Source organism: Alternaria triticimaculans (genome assembly GCF_023758025.1).
Source record: "Alternaria triticimaculans strain BMP 0046 chromosome Unknown scaffold_46, whole genome shotgun sequence".
In the NCBI taxonomy this organism is placed as follows: Eukaryota; Fungi; Ascomycota; class Dothideomycetes; order Pleosporales; family Pleosporaceae; genus Alternaria; species Alternaria triticimaculans.
Window position 1 is genome coordinate 66,400 of NW_026056003.1, and position 14,769 is coordinate 81,168.

General features: G+C 53.1%; 4 protein-coding genes across 4 annotated transcripts; 2 read left to right on the top strand and 2 right to left on the bottom strand.

Moving 5' to 3' along the window:
- Window positions 1-40: 40 nt before the first annotated feature.
- Window positions 41-3,277, bottom strand: J4E78_010982 (uncharacterized protein; the record flags this gene model as incomplete). The annotated part of the gene is made up of 1 exon (XM_049371556.1): window positions 41-3,277. One exon carries the CDS (start codon window positions 3,275-3,277, stop codon window positions 41-43), a length of 3,237 nt encoding a protein of 1,078 aa, XP_049216731.1.
- A 776-nt stretch (window positions 3,278-4,053) lies between these two features.
- J4E78_010983 (uncharacterized protein) lies at window positions 4,054-6,643 on the top strand (the record flags this gene model as incomplete). The annotated part of the gene is made up of 4 exons (XM_049371557.1): window positions 4,054-4,511; window positions 5,219-5,279; window positions 5,327-5,427; window positions 5,608-6,643. The coding sequence occupies 4 exons, from the start codon at window positions 4,054-4,056 to the stop codon at window positions 6,641-6,643; spliced, it is 1,656 nt and encodes a 551-aa protein (XP_049216732.1).
- Window positions 6,644-9,183: 2,540 nt separating this feature from the next.
- Window positions 9,184-9,865, bottom strand: J4E78_010984 (uncharacterized protein; the record flags this gene model as incomplete). Its single annotated transcript, XM_049371558.1, has 2 exons — window positions 9,184-9,730; window positions 9,777-9,865. The coding sequence occupies 2 exons, from the start codon at window positions 9,863-9,865 to the stop codon at window positions 9,184-9,186; spliced, it is 636 nt and encodes a 211-aa protein (XP_049216733.1).
- Window positions 9,866-10,857: 992 nt separating this feature from the next.
- J4E78_010985 (uncharacterized protein) lies at window positions 10,858-14,537 on the top strand (the record flags this gene model as incomplete). Its single annotated transcript, XM_049371559.1, has 8 exons — window positions 10,858-10,898; window positions 10,965-11,430; window positions 11,478-11,871; window positions 11,923-11,983; window positions 12,260-12,338; window positions 12,561-12,939; window positions 12,988-13,116; window positions 13,165-14,537. The coding sequence occupies 8 exons, from the start codon at window positions 10,858-10,860 to the stop codon at window positions 14,535-14,537; spliced, it is 2,922 nt and encodes a 973-aa protein (XP_049216734.1).
- Between the last annotated feature and the right edge of the window lie 232 nt (window positions 14,538-14,769).

Here is a 14,769-nt window from a genome sequence, read left to right on the forward strand (position 1 = left end):
AGGATCTATCTCATGGAACTATCTCGTATCAGCCGGTCGCCTAGTAGACCTCAAGTACGTAACGGCCATCATCCTTCAGCTTGTCAATCTCCTTGCGTCCATCAATCTTCTTTGCGCCAACATTCTTAACCTTGTGCTCGACTTCGACAGCCTCCTGAAGCACCTCGGTGACATCAGGTACAGGCCATGTCGGTCCACAGAGGTAGAAGCTACCCTCCTTCTCGAGGTACGACCTGCGGATGTCCTTCAGGGACTCCCTCATGCGGTCCTGGATGTAGATCTTCTGAGGCTGGTCACGGGAGAAGGCGCGGCCGAGGAGGGTGATGATACCGGCGTCTTGATATGCCTCCCATTCCTCGCCGTAGAGGTACTCTTCACGCTGGTGACGAGCGCCCATGTAAAGTAGGACTTCACCAATCTCGTGACCCTGCTGCTTCTGGTAGGCGCGCTCCTGGACAAAGGCACGGAAAGGCGCGAGACCAGTTCCGAGACCAGCCATGATGATGGGCGCGGTGGTCTTGGTAGGAAGCTTCATGACAGATGGCTTGACGGAAACGGTGACAGGCGCGCCAACCTTCAGGCTGTTGAGGTAGCGAGTTGCCTGACCGAAACGGTCACGGCCCTTGGGGTCGACCCAGTTGACAGTGACGATGAGCAGAGAAACGGAGTTGGGTGTTACGTGCTGTGCGGAGGCGATGGAGTATTCGCGGCGCTTCATTGGGTTGACGATACGAACTATGTCGTGGAAGCTTGGGTGTGCAGACGGGAACTCAAGGAGGATGTCGGCGTAGGTGACAGTGTCAACCTCAGCACGGCGCTTGAACTCAGTGGCACCCTCAGCACTCAGAAGCTGCAGAAGCTCGCGCTTCTCACGCTCGTCATCAGCGAACTCAGCAAGCGACTCGTAGAAGCGCTTTGGTGGGCGACCGAAGATGTCGACGTTTTGCATGAGAGACTGGTAGACGGTGCGGTTGACCAGAACGTTGGGGTCGTCACGAGACGGGACCTCAACGATCTCATTGGGGTTGAGACCATACCACTTGATGAACTCTTCAACTTGCGCCTCGTCGTTCTCTGCGTGGATGCCGAGAGCCTCGCCAATGGCGTAAGTAACGCCAGAGTCACCGAGATCGAACTCGATGTGGAAGATGTTACGGTCGTAGTTCTGCGGTGTAAGGCGGCGACGCTCCTTGACGTGAACAATACTGGTCTTGAAGCCAAGATCGGGACGAACTTGGTTCGCAGTGCCGAAGGCCTCCTTAAAGGCAAAGCCCTTGGCTGCGACTTGCCAGTCCTTGAGCAGCGTCGGTGGCTCGGTCTCAATGCGGTCGAAAGGAGCGAAGCTGTTGACGTTGATGTCTGAGGGGAGGCGAATGGGCTCAACATCTTCCTCAACAGTGCCCCAAGCAGCGGGGACTTCGACTTCACGAAGAGCGCTTTCGAGCTGCTGGGTGAGCTTTTCGAAGACTTCTGAGCTACCGTTGATAGCAGCAAGCTTGCTCAGGCCAGAGGAGAGCAAGTCCTCACGAGCAACCTTCAAGAAGGCGAGCTGGGTGAGGTAAGACTCTAGAGATTCATCTTCAGCGACAGCCTCAGATGAAGCAGGGTCGAGGACGAAGAGCTGAATGTCCTTGTCCACGAGGGCCTTGCGGAAAGCAGGCGAGAGCTTCTTCTCAATGTCCTCGTTCTTCACGCCGGGCAGCTTGACGATGATGGAGCTGTCAGGCTTGACGCTGTTCAGGACGTCAAACTCCTTCAGGATAGCAATGTCGCCGACGAAAGCGACATCGGCTTGCTCAACAGCATAAGGCGCTTCGATGGTGTAGTCGGCATTACGGATGTCGGTGCGAGTAACACCGCCCTGCACGAGATTGTCGTGGCCGCTGCGAACGAAGACGTTCTTGGAAGAGTCACTCGAGAGAAGCTTGCCAACTACAACTGGGGCATTGGCGGCAGATGATTCGTCGAGGTTCCAGAAGCTGTACTGCTTGACGTCGGCAGTGTTCAAGATGTCGACGTATGAGCGAACCTCGGCACCCTCCTTCTCGGCGTGGATCTGGCGGAAAGCATCGAGGAAGTTGCTGGGTGTCCAGACCTGCTCGCGCGAGTACTTGACATCGGTGACCTCAACGTCCCTGTCGTAGGCGAATTGAATTGACGCCAAGACGTCCGAGTAGAGCCTGGAGTACTCTGCGGGGTCGAGCACGGCAGCCTCGTCCTTGACCTGACCAAGAACAGCAATGCGACGAGTGCTCTTGGGGAGTACCTCAAGGAAAGCCTCCTCAACGAACGGACGGTAGACACGGACGTTGACGACACCAACCTTGTCGCCATCCTTGGACAAGGCGTTGGCGACCTGAGCGGTCAAGGAAGCCTCCACGGTACCAAAGACAACAAGCACGCTCTCTGGCGCCTCATGGCCGTAGTAGTCAAAGAGCTTGTAGTCCTCGCCAAGCTCATCGTTGAAGGCCTGGAGCAGGCGCAGAACGCGTCCAGCAGTGTCAGAGTGCTTCTTGTCGACCTCCGAGACGGCCTTGAGCACCGCCTCGTAGCTATTGTGCAGCCTAGTCTGGTCGAGAGTATCAACCAGCCTGGCTGTTTCCCTTCCAACGCTAATGCCATCGTATGTGTGGATCGTGGGGAGAACGCTCGAGAGGAGGGTAGCGAAGAGGGACATGTGCTGGGCCTCGAAGACAGACGGGCTGCAGACGAGACCAAGGCCCAGGTCTTCGGCGAGTGTGAGGGACGAGACATAGTCGGTGACAAGGCCAGCGCTGGAGTTGGCGGAGTAGTCGACTGCGGCGATGTGGGCGGTCAAAGGGTTCGCGACCGAGTAGAGGGCGGATAGCTGGTCGAGCGAGGCGCGTAGGTAGTTCAGGGTAGAAGAGGAGGCGACGATGGACTGGGGAATATGGCGCTTCTTCAAGTCATAGTCCTTGGAGAACATGTATCCCAATGCGATGGCACCAGCACCAGTCCTCGTCTCCAGAGAGGAGACACCAGTCTGGTATCCGAAAGCATTCTTCTCGCCCTGTTCTTGCCAGTACTTGACTGCGACGTCCAAGTCGAACGACTCAGCCGAGTATGCGAAGATCTTATCCGAGAGGGCGTATGCGACCTGTTGGACGAGAGTTTGGGCCGTGAGGTAGGTGGGGCCACCGATAGATTGGTAGGAGAGGTCCTGACCAAACGGTAGACTGGAAGACTTCTTGGAGAAGTCCTTGGGTGCGTTCTGCTCAGCCCCAGGGCCGGCGGACTCAGTCTGTTGGAAATGCATCTTGAATACAAGTATGCGCCTCAGCAACTCAGCCTTTCAGGGAAGGCAGTGAGAGTCTCTCTTTGGGGTATATGAGAGAGGGGGGGGGGTGCTACGACTCTCCGGATGCTTCACCGTGGGAGTATATCCGTGTCGTGGGTTTGCCGCCTCGTAGCAGCCAAAAAGTGCCGTCGTCCAGTAGCGACATCGGCAGAAGACCGACCGAGCAAGACGCAATCCTTCACAGACACCATGATTGGCTCTGTCGAGATGCTCTAGCACGTCTTTCGGGCGATAGATTGCAAATGCGCGGAATGTCGCCTTGACGCGACGAGAATTTGGCCCTAGCGCGAATTGCGTGCTCGACACGCCAAGAATCTGCGCACGTGATGGCGGGGAAATCACGGCTCTCGGAGATCTGATCAACAACACCGTCTCATCTTGGCTTCCGCTGTCCTTCACGCAACAACTGGCAAATTCCCGTCCCACCGTATACTCAGTGCGTCCGTATTACACTACACAAGGCTGAGTATGAATGGCTAGATGCATGACCCGCCCGCGCGCATATTGATCCAATGCCAGACTGTAGGCGCGCGGCGTTGCAACCCCTCGCAGGATTGGTATGACAGCAGGTGGGCTGTGTATACCTCCTGCACGCACTTGGTGTCGTACAAATAACATTAACACAGCACTGCGCCTCCATCATGATCTCTTCATATCTCGCTATATCGCTTCTATCGAGTTCACTGAGATGACACGAAAGCGCTAGATTGATATTCTGCATTCAAAAACTCACAATGGAAGCCATAGGCCTAGTGGCCAGCATCATCACCCTCATCAGCGCAGCGAGCCATGCCGCCTCCCTCCTCGAACGAGTGTTGGGCCTCCGCGGCATTCCACTTCACGTTCTTGGAGCGATCAACGAAGTTACCGACTTCAAGGCTGTCATTGCTTTGGTGAAGACGGCATTTGAGGAAACCCAGCACCAGCTTCCGTTAGAATATGAGATCGAATTCAATAGACTTTCGGATCGGGCCATGGGTCGTATCGACGCCTTCACGAAACACTTACGGAGAAATGTCCTGCGTGAGCGAGAAGGAGCGATCGGCGATCATAAGGTCACTGAGTTGAAGAGGCGTGTGAAGTGGATGGAAGTATTGGGGAGAGGTCAAGCGCAAGGTCAGATCGACTCGTTCCAGCAGGAGCTAGCTTCGTTGAAACTCAGCTTTGTACTGGCAATGAGTGCGACAAATTTGTGAGTTGAGACGCGTCGTTGACGTTGCATGTCAGGATCGCGAGAGCTAAACCAGGCATTGTTCACAGGCTAGCTAGCTAACATTGCGCGTCTAGAAGAACAACGACTAGACTCTCCACTGTCATTCAAGATGTCACTATCGTTCACGGGGAAGACATGTGTTCAGAATCAATGGTACACGGAAATGCGATCGATCTGCCTTATGCCATGGAGAAAGCGGCTTGCATGAGCTCAATCTCATCAACCACTGATGATACCCTGGTCGACCAGCAGATCGAGATCACATCTTATGTCAAGATCGAAACCATAAAAACTGCGACGAGTCGAATTTGCAGGTCATCATGTCCTTGCGACTGCCATATACCATGCCAGGGTACTACCCCGAGATGGCTACGGGGACTGATAGGTGCCGCATTCTTCAAATTCACCTCGGTACCTTTACTCAACCGCCGGACATGCAACTACGGCCACTGCTTCCAAGAGTCTAATGGGACAGGAGCATTGCATTTTCGATACTTTTTCCCTACTTGGCTACTGCCGATAGGAATCGAAATCGCTGCATCTTGGCAGTCACTGAGTGGCGTAGGGGGCACCTGGAGTCTTAATATACCGCGAATCTTTACAGACGACAACGTGTATACGGATTTGACAGATGCCCTGTTTTATGGTACGACCACTGAGGTTCAGCATGTCATGGAGCAACATAGGATAAGGGGCATCGATCTGTTTTTGAGCGAGCTCGAGCGCGAGCCTATCTCTCTTCTCACTGTAAGTATTTGATTAGCGTTTGTCGCATTGTGGGCTAATTTCGGAAGCTTGCTATTGACTGTACAGTGGGAGAGCCTACATACGCCATGCTGCTGGACCAGGGAGCGGACATTAACTATCCGTCGCCTGTTGATGGCCTGTCAGTCTTGTGAGACCAATTGACTACAAAAGCTTATAGACTTAGTACCCCTGCTCAAATCTTCAGCGCACAAAATCTGAAGGGCCAATTGTGCGAACATTTCCGAAATCGACCTGATGTCGTGGATGCTAGAGATACTCTCGATCTTGCTCCCGCTACAAGATTGATACTGAAAGAAAGTATCGTCAGCTTGAATGACCTTCTTCGAATTCAGCCAAGCGCTGCGCTAGCTCGAGACTCTTTGGGCAAGACCCCGCTACACTGGGCTGTTATTCTGGGAAACGCCGAGGCGATTGATTTGTTGGTAGCAGCTGGCGCGGATCTACACGCCGTCTCAAAAGATCATAAGACTCCCTTGTGGAATGCCGTCAGATCAAAGTTTAGTTCGCGTTCTATTTGCATCAAGATATTGGAAGCCGGCGCAGACGTTAACCAGGTCATTCAACACACATTCACGGCCCTCGGACTAGCAGTGTCTAGTCCACGGGTCTCGATAACGGACATCTTACTAAAAGCTGGAGCTGATGTGGATGGAGCTCCGAGTGGGCATCCCGCTCTCACAATTGCGGCTTCTACTTCTGCACCCGAAGTTCTGGAGCATCTGCTGTCCGCAGGCGCCAACATCGAGGCCCGAAATCCTCTCGGCAAGACTGCAGTCATATGCGCTGCGCAGTATAACAACCACGCCGCACTCGAGATACTCATACAGCATGGCGCTCGGCTCAACGGTTGGACGAATTCACATCACTCGATCATACATTTCGTGGCCAGTTATGGCGATTTGCAGACTATGCAAACTCTGGAAAAAGCATGTATAGAAGGTCTTCCAATGGACGAGGACTCACTGGAAGACTACTGGTACCACTTCGAAGATAGGCGCTGCAACAAGTATCTGCCGAGGGGTAAGATGTCCCGGGAGGTCGAAGAGGCTGCTTTCCAAACTCTCCTCGATAGCATTACCCCCGCGACATATGCCACATCGGAGGATGGACACTACGAAGATTCTGATGTTATTCACATACCAGGGGCATTTCCAGTTGACCCAGACGGTTTGGATTGCGAAACTCGGATTGCAGAGGCGCGAGAAAGGGATGCCGACTACGAATGCGAAGAGGAGAAAGATAGCGACGATGAATCGTGGATTACTACCGACGACGACTGTTCGGGTGACGAAGAGGACACGAATGTTGTAACTGATGACGATGGAGACGGTGATCTGACTTGAGGAGTTGAATCACTTTGGGAACACGCTTGGGGATGTTGAAATCACTGCGCGCGTGCAGCGTGTTATCTGGAGGATTTTGCATCGGCATCGAGCATCTCAAAAGGCCTCTTTCGTGTTTGATACACCCGCTTTCGGATCCCGGTTGATCCTGATACCTTTTCTTCGATAGGAGACCGTATTGGCCGTTCTTGGTATTTTTCGTTTCTACGTAGTCGCGCGCAATCTTTTGGAATCTCTTCAGGCTTTTACACTATCTGCACTGGCCTCGGATGATCTCATCGTTCCAGTTACTGTATGACTATGTCGAATAGACTCATGCACCTTCAAGATAAGCCTCACCAAGCAACACCGCTCCACATCGATGCGAACTACCGTAGTTGGCAATACTCATGGACGATCCTTGATCTCCCCAGTGATCACGATCGCCATAATGCCCATCTGAGTCGCATGTAAGTTTTGTCCCATAATTCGACGAATAAGAATGGCTTTCCAATGCTGCGGTGATGTCAAAACCTCCACGCGGAAGAGAGATGCCGACGCGAACAAGTCGCGATGTTCGTGATCAGCATGCGGAGCGCTTTACCGTGTCGCGCTTATCGTCATAACATCGTAACGACCACAACATCACGATCCTATCTCCAGTCTCCACTAAGCGTGCGATTGCATCACAGCAATGAGGTCGCCTACTCTTCGAAGATGAAATAGGTATTTGATGACTTGTCGCACCTTTTCCACACCTGGATTCTTTCCTAATAAACGCGATACACCCCAACACCCATCTTCCCCTCCCAAGGCCCCCCAAAATGGCCCTCCACGCCGCCTCCTCCCCCCAAAAAGTCGACCAAACCCTCCAACAAACCCCCGGCATCCAAATCTTCCTCCAACCCATCGCCCCGCCCGCCGCCCTCGGTCTCGCCGGCTTCGCAGGCTCAACATGGATAACCTCATCCTACATCGCAAACTGGTGGGGCAACCCCGAGTCGCCAACCATCTTCTTCCCGTTCGTAGGACTGTTCGGCGGACTGGCGCAGTTCATCGCAGGACTATATGGGTTCAAAGCGAGGGATACGTTGGTGACGGTGATAAATACCATGTGGGGAAGTTTTTGGATTAGTATTGGGGTTTTGTATGCTTTTGTTGTAAGTGTTGATGGTTTATGGGGGGATTTGAAACAGGGTAGGGGATGATGGGCTAACGAGGGATATGACAGGCGGCTGGTGCGTTGGAACCACATGAAGTGCATACGCACTTCCCCGAACTCGCGTCCTGGTTCGTGATACTTTGTGTCTTCACCTGGTCGGGCGCGCTCGCAGCGACAGCACGTGATGTCGTCCTCAGCATTTGTCTTTTTTCCCTGGCTATCGGCAGTACGATCGCTTGCTGCATGTTCGCGTTCAACGGTCGTCCCACCACCACCGCGGATACCAGCGCATCGGGTGATAGCCTCACTGGTGGGGTGACGATGGGCATGAAGGCTGCGAGCTACTTTTGGATGTTGTCCGCCCTCTGCGCTTGGTGGAGAGTGACGGTGTATCTCGTCGAAGAGGCATATGGACCTGATCACACGATCACGAAGTTCTTCCCTATTGGTAGGACGCCGATGGAGAGGAGGGCTCCTTTGGTTATTCCGGGTCTGGGCGAGCCTGGTGTTAAGAGGGGTGTTCCGAAGCCATTGCCGGTATGATGGAATGTGCATCAAGCTGAGGCTGGTATTCGTGGCGGCCGTTGGCGTTTCCGAGACCCGTGGCCCTTCGCCAGGCGTACCACATTGTTAGCTAAGGATTCACATACAAGTTTTGAGGGTTTGTGTCTGCTACATCTTGCTTCTAAGGTTGGCTTTGAGGATGTCTTTGTGATGACGTGCAATATGGGCGGGCGTGCTGCTGTACCCCATGGTATATCGCTGCTGAGCGGGATATTTTGGGAATCGAGTCGTTCTGTCATGCCAGACAACGCATGCCCGGACAGTTGGCTGTCATAGTCCGAGAGAATGTCACCTAGAATCCATGTGAACAGTAAACAAAGTCAGATTCGACTCCTGGGTATCCAAAAATGCAGCGTATACACGACGGCCGTTTCCAATGCTTCCTTCCCTCTTCTCGTAATTACGCCTTTGCAGTCCGCATATTCCTGCAATATTCGCAAATCTTCTCCTTCAAAACAACAGTCTGCAAAATGCCGCACGTGGCTCAGAACCTTGTCGAACACGCGAGTGAAACGAACTCGGTGCGACCCATTCGCCAGTAAAGCCAGCTGACGGGTACTTGTTCGCGTGCGAGCTGTACCGAGCACTGGCCAAACCCATGTAGCCAGTAGGCAGCAGGATCATTTGCTATAGTGTAGCACATGGCCGTGGAGAGGTCGCTATTACAGTCCGCTTCTTTACTGGTAACACAATGGGCTCATACTAGCGCGGTCAGCGAACTGAACCAAGCCAGCGATCTCTTGTGCAGTACTTCGTCACCATCAGTCTCCCCAGAGTCGGTATCTGTAGAGTGAGGTAGGGGCAACGCATCCCCGTCCCGAGCCGCATCATCGTACTACTGAAGGTCTGCATCTGCTGGCATGACAAATCCAGTGTCGCCGAAGTCTTGCAAGACGTACTCAGCCAGGGCGTCTAATCTTTTCCGCTGGACGTGAAGCGCGCCGCTCCTGAGATCTCTATCGCGCTGGCTCATGTTGCTAAGTAATGAGGGCGCTTTGCCTTTGATGGTCAAATGCTGTTCGTTGCTTGAACCAGGACGTGAAACTGGGTCGTCTGCCTCTGGGTAGCGTGGGTCTCCCTGTCCCTCGGCCGAAATCTTGAAGCCCTGCTTTTTCCCGGGAGCGATTCTACCGATGAGAACGAGCAGTAGCTCTGGTTGCAATAGGCGTACTATGATATTACAATCCGGAGTCTCGATGGTGAGTGTCCTAAGTGCGGGTTGCAGCGACTGGTCCTGGGTAGCTCCATTGCGGATCGATGGCTTTTGACGTCCTTGGCAGTTGTCTTTCCAGGTCATAGATATTAGGGCAGCCTGATCGCGAAGCTCCTTGGTCTGGACAGGCTTTGAGTACGCTAATAGTGTGCCATTTGGAGACATCAAGCTACTGAAGTTAGTTGGAATAACAGTGTATGGTACTTGGAACCTACAAGAGTCTTGGGTAGATGTGTTCGTTTGCATTCTGCGTGAGCCAGTCGCTCACTTTAGCGATGTTGATCATTGCGGGATCTGCAGACATGATTAGACGGGGAAGCTGTAGGTGTTAAGGACTAAAAATGAACAATAGACTGTGCGGGGGAAGCTTTCAGCGACGTGTGAGCAGGTAGCGAGTACCACGCGCTGCAAAGAATGGATGTGATTTGGTGATGGTGACGTGAAAGAAAGCCCACGTACCTGGTCAATCGTTGGCGCAACCACTTCCGCGCTGTCGTGCTGCTAATTCACCGATCTGCGCCTTCTCTCAGACCAAAGGCAGATACAACGGCCAGCGACGCGTCGCAACAGTAAGGAACGCGTTAAAACACGAGAAGGAACGGACGGGATCACGAGGGAGAAGTTGCGCGTGTCAGTATCTTGATCATGACGATGTTCAAGACGAAGTTCCCCAGGAGAGAGAGCTATGACCACCTGGGCTGGCCGGAGCCTTGTTTTCCGCCGCACGTGCTCTCGCGCTCATACTATGAAGAGCTTGTATTGTTGCAGCCTAGCACTATGCATTGCTTGGAGATGCTACCCAGGTTTCGTGTATCTACACACCACAACGGGACTCAGACGAAGGGTACATACTTGCGCCGGGTCACGGGTGGAGTGTGATCCGAAGGGATGGGCCCGCGCGCACGCGACACGACGATGTTCTTGGATGACACGCGCCTTACAACGATATATCGACCTGGTGACATCTCTAGATCTGGGTAGATAGTGCTCATGTTTGACATCGACGTCATAGGACGATTCGTCGTTCGCACGCATTCGAGATGTTTGTAACCTACCGGGCTGATCTCCGAGCAAATGCCGGGTGAGGGGCAATTGGCAGCTCTTCATTGGATCGCAGACGTCATCGGCCTTAGAATCTGTTTCCCCTCAATTGCGCTGAGACACTGCTAGAGAGCTCAATCAATGCTTTTCACGCGTCTCGCAATACCAAGAACATTACGAGTAGTCGCATCATCTGCATTTCGTCCTCTCAAATCAAACAACACACCAAGCTTCCTCCTGCGAACACTAGCAACCATGGCGACAGATCCATCCAAGTACAAGCTCAACCACTCCATGTGAGTACCCGCATGGCATTTATTGCGCCATCCCCATACCATTGGCTAGTTGCTCACATCTGCTAGGATCCGGATCAAGGATCCGAAGCGCTCTGTCCAATTCTATGAGTTCCTTGGAATGAAGCAGATCAACCAGATCAAGAACCCCGACGCCAAGTTCGACCTTTACTTCCTCGCATACGATAGCCCGAAGGCCGTTTCGCACGGCAACCACTGGACCGACCGCGAGGGAATTGTCGAGTTGACGCACAACTACGGCACCGAAGACGATCCGAATTACAAGATCAGCAATGGCAACACGGAACCACACAAGGGCTTCGGCCACCTCTGCATCTCGGTGGACAACCTACAGGCAGCTTGCCAGAGGCTAGAGGATGCGGGTTACAAGTTCCAGAAGAAGCTCACAGACGGTCGCATGCGCCACATCGCGTTTGTGCTCGACCCTGATGGCTACTGGGTGGAGGTCATTGGCCAGAAGCCACTGGAGGAGACCGAGAACGTCAAGGACACCGATACAGGCTCGTACCGCATGGTAAGTAGCGTTAGGAAGACATCACGTTGGTATACTGATGATTGCAGAACCACACCATGATCCGTGTCAAGGACAAGGAGGCCTCACTTAACTTCTACCAAGACGTCATGGGCATGAAACTTAAGCGCACGTCTGAGAATGAAAGTGCTGGCTTCAACCTATATTTCCTCGGATACGGTCCCGATGCATCCGAAAACACCGCAAACGGCGTCAACCCGGTAGCAAACACCGAAGGCCTGCTTGAGCTGACCTATAACTACGGAACCGAGAAAGACGCAAACTTCAAGTACCACAACGGCAACGATGAGCCCCAAGGATTCGGCCACATCTGCATTGCTGTCGACGACCTCGACGCCGCGTGTGCTCGGTTCGAAGAGAAGAAGGTCAACTGGAAGAAGAGGCTTACTGACGGACGCATGAAGAACATTGCTTTCGTACTAGGTAAATGGTTATCTATCCATCGCACGAAGCGACAACTGACAGAATCCGCAGATCCCGATGGTTACTGGATCGAGGTAGTGCAGAACGAGAAGCTCAAGACACGTAGCAATTGGTAAACGGGCTGCGCCGACTACCCGCGTGATGTGCATATCCCACTCTACAGCAATTCAGCCTCCAATCGTTGAAGATCACACCATATGTGGCTACCCACGCTGCGCAACATATGCACAGTATAGTACCATGACGGACGCGAGCGCTCGCGGTACTACAACAACAACTGAATAATGGAACACGTTCTACATTACATCGATTTTCTTTCAACGGTATCTCTCATGAACATTTCTAACATCGTCTATGCAAAGTTCCGAGAGCGTTGTTCGATACCTAGGTACTTCGCCAAATTGACCCTGCAGCAGCGGCGCTCACCCCGTGGGGTAGAAGGAGTGCGGGGTAAACCTAGCCAACAGGTAAGGCTACCACAAGGACATCCCTCTGACGCATGCTACTGCAGTAGACCGATAGCGGCACAGTCTTACTCTGGGTGTACAAAATGGAGTGTACTCCTCCTGTAGGCTTTGCGCTTACATCTCATACAGTCTCACGTAAACTTACAGTGGACGCCATAACCGACACATACCCTTGATCAGCCATTAAAACTCTTTCATATTTAGTTACTCAAGTCTACCAAGTGCCCGAAAGAACAACTCAAACCGATACCCGTCAACATGGCTATTCTCATGCACACAGCGAGACGGAAGATCTTGATACCAGAAAAGGTCTCACCAGATGGACTGGCATTACTGAAAGACCAATTCGATGTAGATGAGAAGAAAGGACTGAGTCCAGAAGAGCTTGAGGAAATCATCGGCGAATATGACGCCCTCATCGTACGGTCGGAGACGAAGGTGACGGCAGAGCTTATGAGTCGCGCTAGAAACATGAAAGTCGTTGCACGTGCTGGAGTCGGTGTTGACAATGTTGACGTTCAATTCGCGACTACACAAGGTATCATTGTGGTGAACTCACCTTCTGGAAACATCAATGCTGCTGCGGAACACACCATTGCGCGTAGGTAGCCCAAGCAAGGTCATTCTTACGTTAACTAACATGCGACAGTGATGATGGCTGTGGCTCGCAATATCGGAGATGCATCTCAAAGTATCAAAGCTGGGAAATGGGAGCGAAGTCGACTGGTGGGTGTGGAGGCAAAAGGCAAGACTCTGGCCATTGTCGGCCTGGGAAAAGGTGAGTTTAATGCTTGACAATCATAAGAGCTGGCTAACAATCTCCAAGTCGGTCTCACAGTGGCTCGTATTGCCAATGGTCTGGGCATGCGTCTGATAGCCTACGACCCCTATGCAAACCCGAACCTGGCTGCAGCAGCGTCAGTAGCCCTCCGCCCAAGTCTAGCTGAGATCCTGAAAGAGGCCGACTTCCTGACTCTACATACTCCGTTGATAGCCTCGACTAAAGGCATGATCGGCAAGGCCGAACTAGAGACGATGAAGCCAACAGCCCGCATCCTCAACGTAGCACGCGGCGGCATGATCGACGAAGACGCTCTCATCGAAGCTCTAGACGCTGGTGTCATTGCTGGAGCAGGTATCGACGTATTCACCTCCGAACCTCCCGAGCAAAACTCATCAGCATCCCGCCTAATCGCGCACCCAAAAGTCGTAGCAACGCCCCACCTCGGCGCCTCGACCAAAGAAGCCCAAGAAAACGTGTCCATCGACGTCTGCGAACAAGTCGTCTCAATCCTCAGCGGCGAACTCCCCCGCTCAGCCGTCAACGCACCCATCGTCCTCCCCGACGAATACCGCACCCTCCAACCCTTCATCAGCCTCGTCGAGAAGATGGGCAGCCTGTACACCCAACACTACTCCTCCGCGAAAACCGGTTCTTTTCGTACAACCTTCGATCTCATCTACGAAGGCAAGCTCGCCACGATCAACACCACGAAACCGCTCTTCGCGGCGTTGGTTAAGGGACTGCTCACGCCCATTACCTCGAGCGACGGCCTAAACATTAATATTGTGAATGCTGAACTGTTGGCTAAAGACCGCGGCATCCTCATAAACGAACAGCGCTCCCGCGAAAACGTAGAAGACAAACCCTACTCCTCCTTCATCACCCTGCGCGCCCGCGCTTCACGCTCTGTATCGCAACAACCACATTCCCGGAACGCATCTCCCTCCGCTGCCCGCGCCCTCCAACCTACCAATCTCCCTTCTTCCTCCTCCTCTTCTTCTTCCTCCTCCTCCGACCAAATAATCCAAGGCTTCGTCTCCGGCAACAAACCCTTCATCTCGCGCCTCGACAAATTCAAAGGCGAATTCGTGCCCCGTGGCACGCTGCTCATCTGTCGCAACTTTGATTCGGTGGGTAAGATTGGGTATGTGGGGAATTTGTTGGGGAAGGCGGGGGTGAATATTGAGTTTATGAATGTGGCGCCGTTGGATGGGGAGGTGGAGGAACGGTTGGCTGAGGGGAATGGCAACGGAGGGAATGGAGGGGATGGAAATGGGAATGGGGTGGAGGGAGGAAGGGAGGGGAGTAATGAGGCGTTGATGATTTTGGGGGTCGATAAGATGGTTGGGGAGGATGTGCTCAAGGCGTTGATTGGGGAGGAGGGGGTGCTGGAGGCTAGTGTTGTGAATTTTTGAGGGGGTTGAGCAGGGGATGGGAGGAGATGTGGGTGGCTTCAACATGCTACTACTTCCCTTATCTTTGGTCTCAGCTCATCCATTCCATACGCGTGATTCGATTTGATATATACAACCACCACCTTCCACCCATCCATCCTGTCCCCTCCTTCGCATTCCCCCCCCCCACCCTACGTCTCCACCACCACCCATCCATCATCCCAACCCCCTTACATCTCCCCCTTCTCCCCCT